The sequence below is a fragment of the Gouania willdenowi genome, chromosome 20 (assembly GCF_900634775.1).
Source record: "Gouania willdenowi chromosome 20, fGouWil2.1, whole genome shotgun sequence".
NCBI lineage: Eukaryota > Metazoa > Chordata > Actinopteri > Blenniiformes > Gobiesocidae > Gouania > Gouania willdenowi.
The window spans coordinates 7,588,697-7,606,607 of NC_041063.1; the positions used below are offsets into that span (position 1 = coordinate 7,588,697).

Here is a 17,911-nt window from a genome sequence, read left to right on the forward strand (position 1 = left end):
ATTTAGCCCAAGTCGCCGTGGTGATTTAGCCCAAGTCGCCGTGGTGATTTAGCCCAAAGTTAGCGCGATAAGAGGAAATGTAGCTTCTTAGTACAGCCGCTAAGTTGTTGAACAGACTCTCACTGAAACTCCTAAACCAATAAATATGTTTATGTTTTAATCAAATATCTGTGAGCCAAAGGCTGAGGTTTTACAAACATTATTAAATCATATCTTTATAACATTTACACACTGCTGTGGGAGGCCTTGGAGGGACCTCAGCCACAGTTTGGGAAACACTGTATGATGATAGTGACATTGAACACGTAGCAGTGGAGTTAATGAGTGGATAATCAATGATGGTGGAGTTGTTTTTATCCCTGGCTTGCCTGTGAATAGCAGAGATAAACATAGAGATTAGTACACGCTGCTGCTCCCACGGAACCGTTAGCTGTTAGCTGTTAGCCGTTACCTTGAGCTTATCCAGGATGCCTCCTTTACGGAAGTTAAAGATCTTGAGAATCTTTGGTGTTGGTGGTTTCTGTCCAAACAGAGCCAGACCTCTCTGTTTGTCCTTCTCATCGATGGCGTTGTTTGGACCTTTAGCCTTCATCAACTTCCTTCAAAATAAAATACACCATAGACTTTAGTGATGTTACACGCACGCACACACACACCTACACCTACCTGCCCTTCCTGGCCAGGACTTTCTCAGACTCTGGATAATGAACCAGGATGTCGAACAAATCCTTCTTTTCCAGAACAAATAAATTTGCGAATCCATGAGCTCTGACGTTGGCCGTACGTCGGTTTCCTCCGTCTTTGGCCGACTGGAGCAAACTGAGCAGATAGAACACACACACACACACAATCAGAAAAACATGACTCCTTTACTCAGCTGGACAACTTATAACACAAGGGGCGGGGCCACATGGGGTCACATGATCAAGATTCATGTCAGCATTAGAATGATGACCAATCAGAGCATTAACACAGGAAACTATAAAGTTACTGTGACTTTGTATTTTTGTATATTCTTGTTCTTCCTTTGTATGTTTGTGCAGTTATTTAGCTTTATATCTTTTTTGGAGTCGTTTTGTGTATTTGTCTGTTAATGTGTTTTTGCATTTATTTTATATGCTTTTTTTATTGTAGTTTTGTTTGTTTTTCCGTCATTTTGTTAGGTTTTGTTGCTACTTTGTGTACTTTTGTTGTTTTATATCTTTTTGGAGTTATTTTGTGTACTTTTATTCTAGTTTTGTGTGTTTGTGCAGTTATTTTAGTGCACTTATTTTGTTTTATATCTTTTTGGAGTAGTTTTCTGTTTGATTTTGTGTTTTTTTATTAGTGTTTTGTGTTTTTCTGTAATTTTATTCGTGTTTGTATTCATTGTGTGAGTTTTTGTTGCTATTTTGTGTACTTTTGTCGTTTTTAGTCATATCGTTCATTTTTGTTGCCTTTTCATGTGTTTTTGGAGTCGTTTTGTGTGTTTTTTTTTGTAGTTTTTTTATGTCATATTGTGAGTTTTTGTATTGATTTTATGAGTTTTGTTGCTATTTTGTGTAGTACTTTCATTGTTTTATTGTTTTTTGGAGTGATCTTGGGCTTTTTGTTGCCATTTTATGTGTTTTGGGAGTCGTTTTGTGTGTGTTTTTTATTGTAGCTATTTTGTGTGTTTTTTGAGTCTTTTTTATTTATTTTGCGTATTTGTTTTAGGGGCCGAATGTTCCAGTTACTGATGACTGGACTAAATATTGATCGTTTGGGCGTTGGTGCTCATCCCAGTCCATCGCTGTATTAAAGCAGGACGGATGTTCCACAACATTATGAAGCTACTTTTTAAAGCATCATTTGTGGCTTGATTATTAAGTAACTTTTAGATTTCACTAAAACATCCAAACGCAGTGAATCATCCTTTAAAAAGATGTGGTTAGTGCGATAAAAGCCAATCAGCAGCAGATGAACAGGTGGTCCTGCATAGTGCGTGTTCTGCCTGTTGTTTCATTCTAACCTGATTTCACCAAACACACATCCTGCCTTCAGCGTCACAAACACTATACTGTTGTCAGGTCCTCCCACCACCTGCACCTCTCCACTTTTTATCACGTACATCTCCTTCCCGATGTCTCCCTGTGGACACATTCACGCATGCATCATCATTTATTAACATTTGTTTATTTATTTACAATAAAAGCTGTGAATATTCACTCACTTTTTTAACAACAAAGTCCCCAGGGAGGTAGATGATAGACTTGAGTCTCAGTAACATGTCCACCAACATCTGCTGGTCACAGCCCTGAAACACGTGGACACTTAATGTTCCATTATTTATATTGGATATAATTATATATTCATTTAAATCCACTTTACTTGGAAAAGAGCAATTTTCTGAAAGGTTGCCAGGTTGACGTCCACAGCGATGGCCGTTCTCATCACCAGTGGCATCTTATCCAGCAGCTCAGCCTCATCTGAACAAAGCAGACGCACAAATGTATTTTTGATGTTTCAACCTTAAACTTTTCATCTCCATTGTAAGCACCATTGTTATTGTGTTTATTAGTACGACAATGTTTAATGTGGTTATTTAGAGACAGACGTGGGCAACACCAAAGTAAACTCACTAAATAAATCCAAAAATAAACAAAATGACTCCAAAAATGCACTTAATGGCAACAAAAACAACAGAAAAAAACACGAATGAAAGTAGAAATGTACAAAAATAACTCCCAAAACACAAAATGGCAACATGAACACACAAAAAGATGTCAAAAAAACACAAAATGTCTCCAGAAACAAACAAATCACACGATAAATGCACAAAAATAACTCCATACACACACAAAATAACTCAAATAACACATAACACTGTAACAAAATTGCACATAATAAATCCCAAAACACACAATATAACAATAAACAGCACAAATTGTCCCCACAAACACACAAATCACACTAGAAATGCACAACGTGGCTCAATGAATACTGTACACAACACTAAAAGGACTGCAAAAAATACACAAAATGTCAATAAAAATGCACAAAAAAGACAAAAACCTGGTATTGACTCCAAATACACAAAATAACTCAAATAACGCATATCAATAACAAAATTGCACAAAGTAAATCCCAAAATACACAAAATGACTACAAATTGCACTAAATGACAACAAGAAAACACAAAATGGGGGGAAAAAATGCACAAAAATAACAGAAAAACAAACAAACTAAAGTAGAAATGCACAAAATGTCAACATAAACACTACAATAAAATACGCTAAAAACACACAGAATGACATTAAAAATGCACCAAATGACTCCCAAAACACACAAAATGACTCTAATAACATATAACACTGCAACAAAATAATCAAAAAATACACAAAATGACTACAAATTGCACCAAATGGCAACAAGAACACAAAATGACAAAGAAACACACACAAACAACAGGAAAACACAAGATTAAAAGTGGAAATGCACGAAATCACTGCCAAAACACAAAATGGCAAAATAAGCATACAAAATGTCTCCAAAAACACACAAATTATTTTAAAAATTGACAAAAATGACTCCATAAATACTGTACACAAAATGTCAATAAAAAGGCACAAAAACCTGGTAATTACTCCAAACACACACTAAATGACTTTAATAACACAACACTGTAACAAAACTGCCCAAAATGAATCCAAAAACACACAAAATGACAACAAATTGCACTAAATGGCAACAAAAACACAAAATGACAAATAATAACAGAAAAACACACAAATGAAAGTAGAAATGCACAAAAATGACAAACAGCTGGTAATGACTCCAAACACACTAAATGACTCCAGTAACACGTATAATATGAACATAAATCATAACATAATATCATTACACAAGATTTCAGAAACACACAAAATGGCCTAAATCCAGTGAAATTACCCCAAAAAAATACAAAAATGAAAGAAAAAATGACAACGTAAAAACACAAACTCTTTGTTGTTTCCTGTGCTAATGCTCTGATTGGTCATTATTCTAATGCTGACATGAATGTTGATCATGTGACCCTCAGATCAGATACAGTGCAATTAATTTGTTGTATTTTGTAGTAAAATGTCAGAGTGAGTGCCCTCTACGGGTTGAAACCACAATATTACAATCTAATGTTTCTATTGGCTGAGAATGAGATTCTGTGATGTCATTGGACCATCGTGCGTCACTGTTAGCTCCGCCCCCTCCTGTACAAACTATTACCTGTGGGCTCTACAATCTGTGTGAGTGGGTTGGACTGAGAGAATAGTGAATAGAGAGCTATAGTGAGTATGTATTCATACATATAATGATGGCAGTGTTTTTAAATGCACCCCCAGCCCCCCTCTAGTGGCCACTGCTGATGGTTCTTACCCAGCATGCCCTGGGAAGCCCAGGTGTAGTTGTACCAGGTGCGTACCCTGCTCTGCACCATCCTGGGGATGGTGTATGTGTTCATGTAGTTCACACAACCGTCCATGGACGCCCTGAAGTACGTCTGACCTGCTGTAGCTGCTCCAATCACATCCCTCATCTGAAACACACACAGGGAGAGGGGGAGGAGCTACATGCTAACCACCTCTTAGCTCCTCCTACTCCTACCTGACCAATCAGACTGGAGAAGACAAAGACTCCGATGAAGAAGTTACACATCTGGAAGGTGACCTCAAAGGTGGTCTCTGGCAAAGGGAGACCCCCGATGTTTATCAGACTACGGACCGCAAAGTAGTAACAACGCAGGTATCTGAGGACGCACACACACACACACACACACGCACACGCACACAATGTTAAAACCTACTTTCCCAACCACAAACTGCATAAACCAGAGATAGACAACCTGAGGCCCGGGGACCATAGGTGGTCCGGGATTTAATAGTGTTCAGCCCCCAAAGTAAACAATGACTAAAAATAACACACATCACAGCAGAAAATACACAAAAAACAGCAAAAATACACAACAAAAAACTAAAAAAGCAAAAATACAGAAAAAAAAAAACAACGAAGTAAAAAACACTAAAAAGCAACAAAAAACAAAACAAAAACATAAACAGCTAAATTCATAAAAAACAACAAAAATCCACAAAAAAACTAAAAAGTGTGAAAATAGCAAAACACACAAAAAAGAGCAAAAATACACAAACAATTTCACAAAACAGCAAAAAAAAAACTCACAAATTTACACTAAAAATACTAAAGGACCAAATAACACAAGACAACTAAAAAAAATAACTTTACAGTATAAAAAAGTATTCAAAAATCACCCCAAAAACTAAATGACAAAAAATATACAAAACACACGTCTTTGTTGTTTCCTGTTGAATCTGCACAGATCACATTAAAGCCCATGTGTTCAGACAGCATAAGAACATGATGTGACTTACGCCGTGCCCTCGCCGTCATACACCCAGGGGGTGGAGGCCAGCCCCTGGTACACCGACGCCACGTAGAACGCACAGGAGTTCAGGTGGAGCATGAACAGCAGGTAGCCTGTGGTACGAGCTACTCTGGAGTTATACAGGGAGGTCAAAGGTCATTAAAGGAAGGTCAAAGGTCATCAGTGAATAAAATCACATTTCATCGTTTGCTAATTAAATTCAACTTTATTTATACAGCACATATTACAGCAAAAGTCATCTCAAAGTGCCAATGCTTCAGTAATATCAGTGAATGCACATCAAGTATATTTACTGTTTAACTGATCCATAATGTATGTGATCAATGATCAATGATCAGTTTCTTACTTACTTACACTTCTTAGTTCAATGATTTAAAAAAAACCAACTTTAGTTCATTTTTAGAGGAATCCGATGGGATTTTTCCCTTCTTTAATAATTTGCGTTAAATAAAAATGTCTGCAGTCAGGACCCACATTTTTCCACGGCCATTAATTCATTATCTATATATTTCTGTGTGCAACATGCATTTCACACCATGCCTGTCAAAAGACAAGCTTCTTTCAAAATAAAAGACACGTCCAACATGAGAGACTTTATAAGTATTTATTACTGTTCGCGACGCACTCGGTACAGGTCTGCGACCCACTTTTGGGTCCCGACCCACCAGTTGAGAATCCCTGCTCTAAAGCACATGTATCAAACTCATGGCCCGGGGGCCAAATCTGGCCCTTTGGAGCATCCAATTCAAGGAAGTAAAAGTGACAGAGAAAATAAGAAACATTGTGTAAATGAAATATTTGCAGGTGTTCACAGTTTTCCTGGTGATTTCAGTCATTTTTAATCTTAAACAGTTTAAAAACCTCAAATTTTCCTCAATTTATTACATAATATTTGACGCAATTTAATAGAAATTGGCCACAAAATCTTAGAAATGTAATGTGAAGATCCTGTTGGGACTGGAATCTGTCACTTATTGCTTAGATATTTTCAGTTTCTTACATATTTATTATTTTATGTACACGTAGAAGTGTAAACTCGGGCACAATAATGTTGAAATAACTCGTTTTCCAGCATAAAATCCGTGTCCCGCTTGAGATCAAACTGCTCCGTATTTGACCCCGGAACTAAAATGAGTTTGACACCCCTGGTCTAAAGGGCCGGATTTGGCCCCCAGGCCTTAGGTTTGACACGTGTGTTGTAGATCATGCAAACTGTTCATACTAAGTTCTTTTAGAATCACAATCAGAAGGTTTTTATTTGCCAAGTGCAGTTTAAAAACAGCACAAGGAAGTTGGTTATTTAATGTGGCATTAATGAACATGTGAGTTAGTCAGGTAATCTATAATAATGAAATAATAAGAATAGAAGGAGAAGTGTTTCACCTCCAGATGTAAGCCTTGGCCATGATGCTCTCCAGTCGGTCACTGAACTCAAAGAAAGACTCGATCTAATAATAAACAGTGAATCAGATACAAAAATGTTAAATAATGATTCTAAGGGTTTTTTAAAGCTTCATATGAAACAAAGTAAAACTTCTCACCTTAAAGCAGCGGTTCAGACGGTATATAGAGGAGAAGTTAAAGCGCAGAGAGAGTAGGTCAAAGGGTAGAACGCTGAATAAATCCACCTGATCACAGACAAACATCATCAGAGCTTTAAGAGGATCACACACTGTTATTCAGTCCTGATATAAAGAGTTTTGTTCTTTAAAAAGGCTTCATTTCTACACCATTTTGTTCCTCATCGTCTGTGTTCTGCCTCCAAAAGTAAACACACAAAGAAATTCCAAAAACACACAAAATGACAGAAAAATACACAAAAATGACACTAGAAACGCACAAAACGACAACAAAACAGAGGAAAGTATGCCAAATTATACCAAGAACAGACAAACAACAGCAAAATGACAACAAAGAGACACAAAACTAACTAAAACACAGGAAAAACGTACAAAAAAGACATAAAAAGATTGAAAAAATACAAAATTATGCAAAGAACACACAAACAACAACAAAATGACATCAAAAACACACAAATACATCTGTGTGTGTGTGTGTGTGTGTGCGTGTGCGCATTTAACAATCAAGTATTCACAAGGTCAGTTTAAAGAGAATTTAACTTTTATTCTGAATTAAAGAGGAATTAAATCTCCCATGGTGCATTGCTTTTTCCCTAATTATTCATTCAAATATATGAAAACACAATAGTTATAATTCTACACATTTCACAAACCTAAAGGTCCCACATTTAAACACAACCTCATTTGACCATCTATTAACAAGCTACTGAACCTCCCACTTTTCTATAGCAATACATCATTCCTATGGACACTGCACTAGTATAGAATAATATACAATATTATGCCAAGAACACACTACAGCAATAACAACAAAAACCCACAAAACTAGAGAATACAAACTAAAAGTCACTAATCACGGTTACTCTGTAATTATATCACAAAACAAACAAACAAACGGAGTGGTATGAAAATGGGGTCACAATCCAAAAAAGGTCAGGAACCACTGAGTTAACGGGTCATCCGTGTTTGGTCTTGCCTTAAATCGAGTTGATTTGCGGTAATGAACCTTGGCTATCTCCTTGACTTTCTGTAGAAGACAAACATTCATTCATTCATTGTAGATCTTTGGACATTCATGTTCTGGATGTTTCTGTGGGACCTACGATGATATCTCCAGCTTTGACAAACTGCAGACGAGGTTGCCAGATCATGATGTCCACGATGTAGACGACATCACTGAGGACATCGAAGAAGACCCAGAACGGGTTTGCGGTGTCGTTGTGGAAGGGGAACGCGAGCCGTGCCCAACAGAACCACATGTTGTAGTTAAAGGCCAGAGCGACGAAGGTGAGCCAGGCGATGTAACGGCGATCTGAAGAAGAAGATGGAGAAGGATTGAGCGACTTCAAAGAAAGATGGAGAAGGATTGAGAGAATTAATTTTGAAGATGATCTAGTTGACCTGTGAGTGGGTCGATGGTTTCTCCCAGGATGGAGTCCATCTGGTTCTCGATTGGTCGGAACAGAGCATCAAGGCAGAAGAAGCTGATCTCTGGGCAGATCTTTGGTCTCCTCATGACTTCCCGTGCCAGCCTTTCCTGCGCCTCCTTCTTTTCATCTTCCACTCTTTTCTCCTCATCTTTCTTCCTCTTCTCTTCGGCCTTTTTCGCAGCTTCCTCCGCCTTTTTCTTCTCCGCCTCTTCCTTCGCCATCTGTCTCTCCTCCATCACTCTGATGAAGTCCTCCTTCCTCAGGATAGGAGCTGCAGGAACACCGTGGGTCATTAGCGTGTGTTAGCATAGTTAGCATAGCGTTGGGTTGGTGTGTACTTACTGACAGGGGGAGTGATCTCTGGAGAAGTTGCGTAAGGGTCGATGGCTTTTTCTTTCAGAATGTTCCTTCTCTCTCTCAAGCTCTTGATGACCCCCCTCAGATGGTCGTCGGTGAAGCGGTAGTACACGACAGGAAGGGGAGGGGCTTGCTCTCTGAACACATGAGTCGTTAAAATTAGACGCTACAACATAGTTACACTCGTTTTGTACTCAACTTAAGGCATGGGCAACTGGTGACCCGGGGGTCACATGCAGCCCTCGATCTCCCTCAAAGAAAATGACCAAAAAATACACAAAGGGACAGAAAACTACAATGAATACACAAAAATGACACAACAATGACACAATTGCACAAAACAACTCCAGTAACACACAAAATGGCAGAAGAAAAATCACAAAAGAACAACAAAACTACACAAAATGACAGAAAACTACTCACAAAGACAACAGAAATAAACAAAGACTAAACACACCCCATAGCAATGACACAATTGTACACAATAACTCCACTACCACACAAAATGACAGAAATGTTCACAAAAGGACCACAAAAATACTATATAAACTATAAAAAACTATATAAAAAGACTACAGAAATACACAAACAATACAAATAAAAAAACACAATTGACACAATTGCACAAAATAACTCTGACACTAACACAAAATGGCAGAACAATTCACAAAAGGACAGCAAAAAAGAAAATGAGAGATTAATGAATAGAACATGACCACAAACATGTTGATCATGTGACTCCTAGATCAGATGATTACATTTTTTTTTTTTTTTTTCAAGCATTGTGTGTTTTTGGATTGTTTTTGTTACCGTACGTGTTTTTGTTGGTATTTTGTGTAATTTTGTAATGTTTTGTAATTGTCTTGTGTGTCATTGGAATATTTTTGTATTTATTTTTGAAGTCCTTTCTTACTTTGACGGCCACACAAATTTAAACCGGGGGCCGAATGTGGCCCCTGGGTCACCTGTTGCACACGCCTGCTATTAGTGTATTATAAACCTGTGTGTGTGTGTGTGTGTGTGTGTGTGTGTGTGTGTGCTCACTATCCTCGATCATTCCCAGTCCCAAATCCCACTAAGCTGTTAATCTCCTGCTGCTTTAAGTGTCACATGGTGACAGTGACTTGTGTTGATTTCTAACTGGAGGGACAGAAGGGGGCGGAGCCTATCAACCTGTCCACATGTCCCATTACTTCTACCTGAGTTACACTGCAACACTCCATAGCAGAGATGAGAAACTTTATCACAGAGGGACTACGATGATGTCATTGTTTGATCTGATGGTCACATGATCAACACTTGTGTAGTTTTGTGTTTATAGTTCAATTGTTTTGTGTTGTGATTTTGTTTATATTTTTCACTCATTTTGTGTGTTTTCGAAGTCATTTTTGTGTATTTTTTGTATTTTTACAGTCAATTGTGTGCGTTTTGTTGTCATTTTTGTTGAACATTTTGTGAAATTGTTGAGAATAAAGTTGCAATATAATGTTGAAAAGAAAAATAAAATAAAATATGAGATTAAAGTGGAAATTTTGAAAATAAACTGAAAATACATTATGGTGATAAAAGTCAAAGGTTTGCTAATAAAGTCAAATCTACAGAAGCTGATCAGGGCCAATTCACCATCCAAGCTAATCCTACTGTGTTTCTGTAGCTCCTCAATAACCACAGATGAATCCTGCTTTATCCAAGTCATTGTCGTTGTGTCCTTGGGCAAGGCACTTTACACACATTGTCTCATGTGAATGGGTATGACTTGTGGATGAATGTTGGTGGTAGTCCGAGGGGCTGTAGGCTTCTGTCGTGGCTACATTGTAGCTTACCACCACTGGTATGACTGATGTGAGTGACTGGTGTGAATAAATAATGGTTTCTGTACGTGCTTTGAAAAAAAAAATCTAAGCCATATATAAATCTAAGCCATTATTATTATTATCGATACATGGCCACAATCTGCTGTTTGTTGTCATATATGGTGAAATGGCCCTCATTAGCTTCTGTAGATTTGAATTTATTAGCAAACCTTTCACTTTTATCACAATATTGTATTTTGAGTTCAATTTCAAAATTTAAACTTTATTCTCAAAATTTAAACTTTATTCTCAACATTTCGATTTTATTCTTGATTTGCCCAAAATTGTTTTCTCCATTAAAATTGGCTCTAATCCGCCTCTGTACCTTATATGTGTTACCAGTAGACAAATGCTTACATTAGCCCGTTATTTTGTTAAATAAATGCTGGAATTCATTTTTATATTTTTTGTATAGTAGCCCTTTATTCTTTTGTCTGGTGAAGTTCGCTGTGTGTTTTGTTGGTCAAGTGCGCACTATTTTCATTGGCTGAGTGCAGGCATACAGCCCTCTGATTGGCTGTCCTAGGTTAGGTCCCGCCCCTTACCTCTCAGGGGTTTGTGTGCAGCGGGAGTGAAGCTAAGCTACGGAGCTAAGAACCGAACAAGAGCAGATACATCGTGAGGCTGATAAAAACCTGAGTAAACTGCTTGTTTTTCGCTTAGGAAACACAAATTAAGATGGACAGAGAACCGAGGACTTTGTGCAACACGACTTGGGTGATTTTCAAGGCTTTTTGGTAAGTTAGCAAATGCTTTTAGCACTGCTAGCCAATCAGCTTATGCTAATTACGACATGAAGTTCACGCAGAAGATTTATAATTGTAATTTTTTTCTTTGTAATGTTTTTTTTTTAAAATTTATTTTATTTTTTATCCCCATCACAAAGTGGAATGAAAATATAGGTTTGAGCCCTGTCTGTCCGTCCGATTTAAAGTGGACAGCTTTTCTCAGAAACTGTTTAAAACAGGACAACCATATGCAGTGTGTGGCTTCAGGGTGTTGATACTTTGATGCGCTTCGAAACTCACATATGTCCGCCAGCAGGTGGCGCTAAAACCAAGGTCGATGCATTTTGGCCTATAATTCCCACACTGTATGTCGCACATTCAAAAATTTTCAAATCCACAAATTCCCTGAATAGCACTGAGTCAGCTGAGCTAGGCCACGCCCATTTCTGCCTCGAGTTTTGTCGGCGCAAAATTGCGAAAACTGCAAAACCTACTTTTTCTAACTCCTCTTTGGGGTTTTGTCCAATCAGCATAAAACTTGTCACGTAGAGTCTTCAGTTGAGGAAAGAATTCAACGACTAAAGTTTTCTAACTAGCTATAAAAACGCGAACTGTTGCATATCTCGGTCAAAATAAATGCTATCAACACCAAATTTGAGATCCTTGGTTGGCATGTGACTGTGGGGGTATGAGCCAAATTTGAATAATGTAGGACACTCGGGGGCACTGCAAATATAGGAAATGTATATCTCTTAAATGTGAATTTCGTGGGTATGACCTTGGGTCGCTCCTGAGGCCATATCTTAAAGTTAATCATGACTGGTCAAAGTGAGCGTGGCTTATTACAACATAAACAACAAACTTTCAGTGATAAAAAAAAGTTTCAGCTCAAGTATTATGTTGAGGGCTGTGAAATTTACAGGATATATAGAAGAGCACACAGGCCACCCATACCAAAAAGTGTACCACTAGGTGGTGCTATAATGGGTGCAAATTCATTTTGGCCCTTCATTTTTTCACATTTTAAATCACACCTTCACAAACTTTTAGTGGTTAAATTTAATTTGTTTTGGAAAGAATATTAGACAATAACATGTAATGTACTTGTATTGAGGAGAATTTGTAATGTCCCAATGTTTAAAGAAAAGAAAAGTTGTAGAATAAAGTGACATTTGAAAGAAAAGAAATACATTTTCTGTGCTAAAATCTCTAATACATTTATTTTAAAGCTAAGGTTGGCGATTTTCTCCTGATACACTTTTTAAGATTTTGGTTGAAATGTTCTTTATGTCCTGACAGAAATTAAGATCTTATGTGTTCTGAAAAAGAAAATCTGTCAACTGTAGCAGCTGTAAACCTGTAATAACTTCAACAAATGGAAAAAAATGAACAGTTTTTTTTTAACCAATCACATCTCCCTGCTCATTCTCGATTCCTCGCATGCACGAGCTCACACTGAAAGCGCGTCACCACTGACAGAGGTAAAACAGAGTTTTTGGTCATGTTTTTTAACATATATAATGGTAAAGTTTATTATTTACTTACTGCTGAATGAAACATGAGACAACAAAATTTCTACACAATACAAGTGATGAGCTCAGCTCCTCTTCTGCAGCAGCTGTGCACATGCATGTGAGTGAGACGGAGCACAGAAGGGAGGGGAGAGGGGGGTAAAGGCGGAGCCGTCGGGGAGGCTACATTCAAAATTATGCTAGCTTTTGAAAATCACCTACCCTACCTTTAACTCTTGAGTTAAAAACACCTAATTAATGGTTGCAATTGAAAAATGTTAAAAGACAAGAAAAGAAAATGTTTAATTAAAATGATTTAATTTCACAAATTTCTGTATTAAATAGTAGTTTATGAAGCACTGTTAAGCATATAGGGCGAAAATTGGATAATTAGAGAATAACATCCCTGTTTTTATGCAGGCTGTGTTTTTTGGTTACCATGGAAATGAGAGCCAACCCCAGGTTCTTCTGATACAGAAGAATCGCTGCCTCACGTCTACCACTGGAGGGCGTCTGTACGGTAGGATTAGGGCGGTCACGTTGTTGACCTGACCTCTGAACCTTGGATCATAAGAGCTCATAAACTATCTGACTTAACTAAACCTGACTTAGCAAAGACTGACCTGACTTTACAACAACAACATTCAAGCTGAAGAAGAATGTTTGAATGTGTTACCGTGAATATTGATAGCATCATGCGGTTGTTGTGACGAATTCTGTAACAAGACAAAATGATGGTACTACCAAAGTCGTCTCTGGGAGCTGAAGCCAAGACTTTAATAGTTTGAAAATAAACTATAATTAATGGAATGGAAATAAATGTATTGCTATTTTAATGCAAAATGAACTATATCGATATAAACAATATTGTCCTGTGTGATATTGTGCTTATAAATATATTGATATAAATTAAGATATCAATATATCGCCCAGCATTAGGCAGAGGTGAATATTACAATACCAAAGATTACAGACAAATCATTATTATTGGATATCAGCATCATTATTTAAGACATCAAAACTGATGTCATGTGCCTTTTAAATGGAGTCTAAGCAGATACAGAGGTTCATGTTGCATTCTTACCCTTCAGCTCCCTCTGCTTTGGTAGCATCAGGATTAGCTGGTGCTGGAGCAGCTGGGGTGGGAGCCGGTGCAGCTGGTGCAGGTGCAGCTGGAGCCGGTGCAGCTGGAGCCGCTGCAGCTGGAGCCGCTGCAGCTGGAGCCGGTGCAGCTGGAGCCGGTGCAGCTGGAGCAGCTGCAGCTGGAGCCGGTGCAGCTGGAGCCGGTGAAGGAGCTGAAGGAACAAATCAGTTATTGGTTTCCATGCATCATGCTAATGGTCCTATTTTAACAAGGGATTGTCAAAAGAGGATAAACACTGCTGTTGTAGTACTCAAGACCAGTGTTTGTGCTGAGAACACATTTTAATGGTCTTGGTCTCTGACTGGCCGGACTCTAAATATTCCGTCCAATAGAACCAGCACTGATCTGCTATTCTTCATCTTCATTAATGTGATAATAATTGGAAGCACTGTGAACTGTTCCTGAAGAATTCATGTTGTAATTTCACTTCAAACAGTTAGCATTAGCTCACTGATTGTGAATATTTTCCAGTGTCTCGTGTTGACACCTGCAATTACTGAGACATCAGTCCATCTGATTTCTAATTTTAGGCCTCATTCACCTAAATAATAAACATCTGATTGTAACATTATTTACAGGTCTAGTTCTAGGACAGTGTGGTCTTATCAGCCCTAACAGTAAGGGGTTAGACAGCGTAGCAATAAGAGTTATTAAAGGTCAAACTGTTGAGATAGAAAGAGTAATGTTTAATAAAGACAGTGTTAGGGTTGATTCCCACCTGTCTCCTCTTTTTTAGGCTCTTCTTTCTTTTCCTCTTCTTTCTTCAGCTGCTCTTCCTTCTTCTCAGGAGCTTTTTCTTCCTTTGAAGTCACAAATAAAGCAACAGCTCTTTAGAAATGATCCAACATTAAATTAACTGTTATTACTATTTTGAATCGGACTCCTTGGCTTCCTGCATTTTAACTTTTGAAAGAGTCTTTTAGTTGTAGTATCAGACAGATCCAAAACGTTTAAAAAAAGACAAGTTTAATCAAGCCTTTAATAAATGGAACAAGAATTTTTAACTTGATCTTTTAAAAATTAGACTTATAAAATCAATTTAAACAGACCCAGACTCTGTAAAAGTGACATTTTGAAGTTGACATCAATGCATTAGATTTAATGATCAAAACTCTTTAAACGTCAACTCTCAACTTTTTAGAGACTTTTTAAATGAGAGGACTTCCGGCCCAACGTAAAACACAAAATAACTCAAAATAAAATAACTTAAAATAACACCAACTATCAACTCAAGTAAATTTTCTGTTTTTTTTTTTTTTGCATTTTTTTGTCTTGCCAAAAATGCCAAATAAAAATTACACAAAATGTTTCTTTGTAGTCATTATGTAAATGTATTATACATTTCCACACAAAACGCCAAAAAAATACACAAATGGCAGAAAAATCACAAAATAACTACAAATATACAGAAAATGATTCAGAGAACGCACAGATGAGCAACCAAAATTCCAGAAATTGACAGAAAAATACACAAAATAACAATAAGAACACCAAATGAATAATAAACACACAAAACAACAATACATTTACATAGTGACTCCAAAGACTCACAAAATGCCAACAGAATTCTACAATTAGACAGAAAAATACACAAAATACACAAAATGACTTAAAAATGCACACATCAAGACCAACCACCAGAAATACAGAAACGACTACCCTATAACCAAAAATATCAAATTAGAAAAAAATACATCCAAAATCACTCCCAGGAATTCACAAAATAACAAAACAAACTCTTTGTTGTTTCCTGTATTAATGTTCTGATTGGTTATTATTCTCATGCTGACATGGTTATTGATCATGTGACCCTCAGATAAGATACAATCACTGTGATAAATGTTGCCCAACTCTGAGTTACATTATTTTAAAGTGGTGGCTTTATTAAATAATACCATAATGAAATAGTAATAATATTTACAATTTTGTGTATTAAGCCCACCTTTATTTACAATTATTAATGTAAGTATTCAAGACACTTTTTATACAATATTTATTTAATATTTACTGTATAAGAGTTTTCTACAGCACGTGTGTAACTCAATTACATGTCAATGAAATACATCAGACGTAGGCAATTGGTGGTCCGGGGGCCACATGCGGCCTTTGTCTAATTTTGTGCAGCCCTCAAAGAAAATGCACAAATTGATGCTAAAATTACACAAAATGACAGAAAAATACACAAAAGTACAACAAACACAAAAAAATACTCCAAAAAAAACACACAAAAGTAAAAAACACAAATGTTCTCCAAAATACACAAAACATCTACAAGTATGAACAAAATAACAGAAAAACACACAAATGGCAACTAGAAAACAAAAAATGACTGAAAAAAACACACAGAAATGAGCAAAATAACTCCAAAAACATGCAAATTGACAATAAATTGCACAAAATGAGCAAAAAAAAAAGTTTAAAATTGGCAACAAAAACAGTCTTTATTTCCTGTGTTAATGCTCTGATTGGTCGTTATTCTAATGCTCACATGAATGTTGATCGTATGACCCTCAGATCAGATATAATCACATTTTAAAGACGCCCATCGTCAGAGTGATCCTGTTACCTTGGTTGGTTGAGGTGCAGATGCAGCAGGTTGTTCTGGGGGGGGCTCAGGGGCCCCCATCCATTTCTTGAACCTACTGAACATGGTTCACTTCTCTTTGGGCTCCAGCACAGACGTCCATCTACTTTCCGTTGGTCGTCTTTGTCCTCACATCCACTCAGAGCCAGGAAATTAAATGTGTGAGCTTCATTAATTCCTTTAGCCACGCCCCCTTTGTCATGATGCCAACAGCAGAGCAACTGTTTCCAGTGTCATCATTAAACTACCTTTAATGTGTTGGAAGGGTAAGATTTTTTAGTGGAAATCATAAAATTCCTTAAATATTTTTTCTTTTTAGAAAATTTTAAACCGTGGATACATTAGAAATAATTAATTAACACAGTTTATGTAAGAATAATTTCAATATTCAATAAACAATTTAAAATAGAGAAAAAATTATCTAAATAATTATAATTATAAGCATATTGTATATTTATTTTGTAAACAAAACAAAATAATTCTTACAATTAAATAATTCAAATCAAACTTTGTCAATGTAGCACTTTTCAGTGATAAAATATAATTAGATTATATACATAAATATTATTTAATTAATGTATTTATGTATTCATCATTTGCATAATTGTAGGCATATTGGATATTTATTTTGTAACTTCAGATACAAAGAATGAAGAAACACAATTTATATCACAACATTTTTAATATTCAATTAAACAATTTCAAAGAAAGAAAGAAAACCAAAAATAATTATAAGCATATTATATATTTATCATTGTAAACAAAAAAATACTGCTTACAATTAAATAATTCAAATCAAGCTTTATTTACATAGCACTTTTCATTTATAAAATATAATTCCAAGTGCTTTACATTATCTATATAATTATTATTTAATTTATTATTTGAAAAATTGTAAATATATATAAACATATTGTATATTTATTTTGTAACTTTAATGTGGACTAACACAGTCTGTTTTTCATGCACAGTGTGAAGAAAATATAAGATATAATTTGTTAATTTACAGCAGAATTTAAATATAAACATATTAAATTATTTGTTATTTCTGTTGCCTTTTCCAAATTGAAGCAGCTACAGGTAATCAGGCTTACAGCGTCGTGTGTGACTAACAGGATTAGTTCAAACCTGCAGTGAAACGACACGTGCACGGCGCTGATGCACAGAAATGAAACGATGGAAATAAGAAACCATACAGTTGTATTACGTTACGTGAGTGAGTCTTTGGTTTGGTTTAAAGTAGAGCAGAGCCCAGAAGAGTCCACACAGTCCACGGGAACCATTTTTGATCAAAGCCTCACTCGATACAAACGAGTCATGATGAGAGCC

General features: G+C 36.5%; 1 protein-coding gene across 1 annotated transcript; it reads right to left on the minus strand.

The window, feature by feature from the left end:
- Window positions 1-353: 353 nt before the first annotated feature.
- LOC114454541 (cyclic nucleotide-gated cation channel beta-3-like) lies at window positions 354-17,865 on the minus strand. The gene is given in 20 exon segments (XM_028435089.1): window positions 354-368; window positions 452-599; window positions 667-819; window positions 1,991-2,109; window positions 2,192-2,275; window positions 2,350-2,447; window positions 4,372-4,531; window positions 4,600-4,741; window positions 5,382-5,504; window positions 6,779-6,843; window positions 6,937-7,023; window positions 7,952-8,002; window positions 8,079-8,287; window positions 8,377-8,676; window positions 8,748-8,897; window positions 10,586-10,590; window positions 13,939-14,149; window positions 14,717-14,798; window positions 16,565-16,685; window positions 17,795-17,865. Coding segments are annotated over 20 exon segments (2,394 nt in total).
- Between the last annotated feature and the right edge of the window lie 46 nt (window positions 17,866-17,911).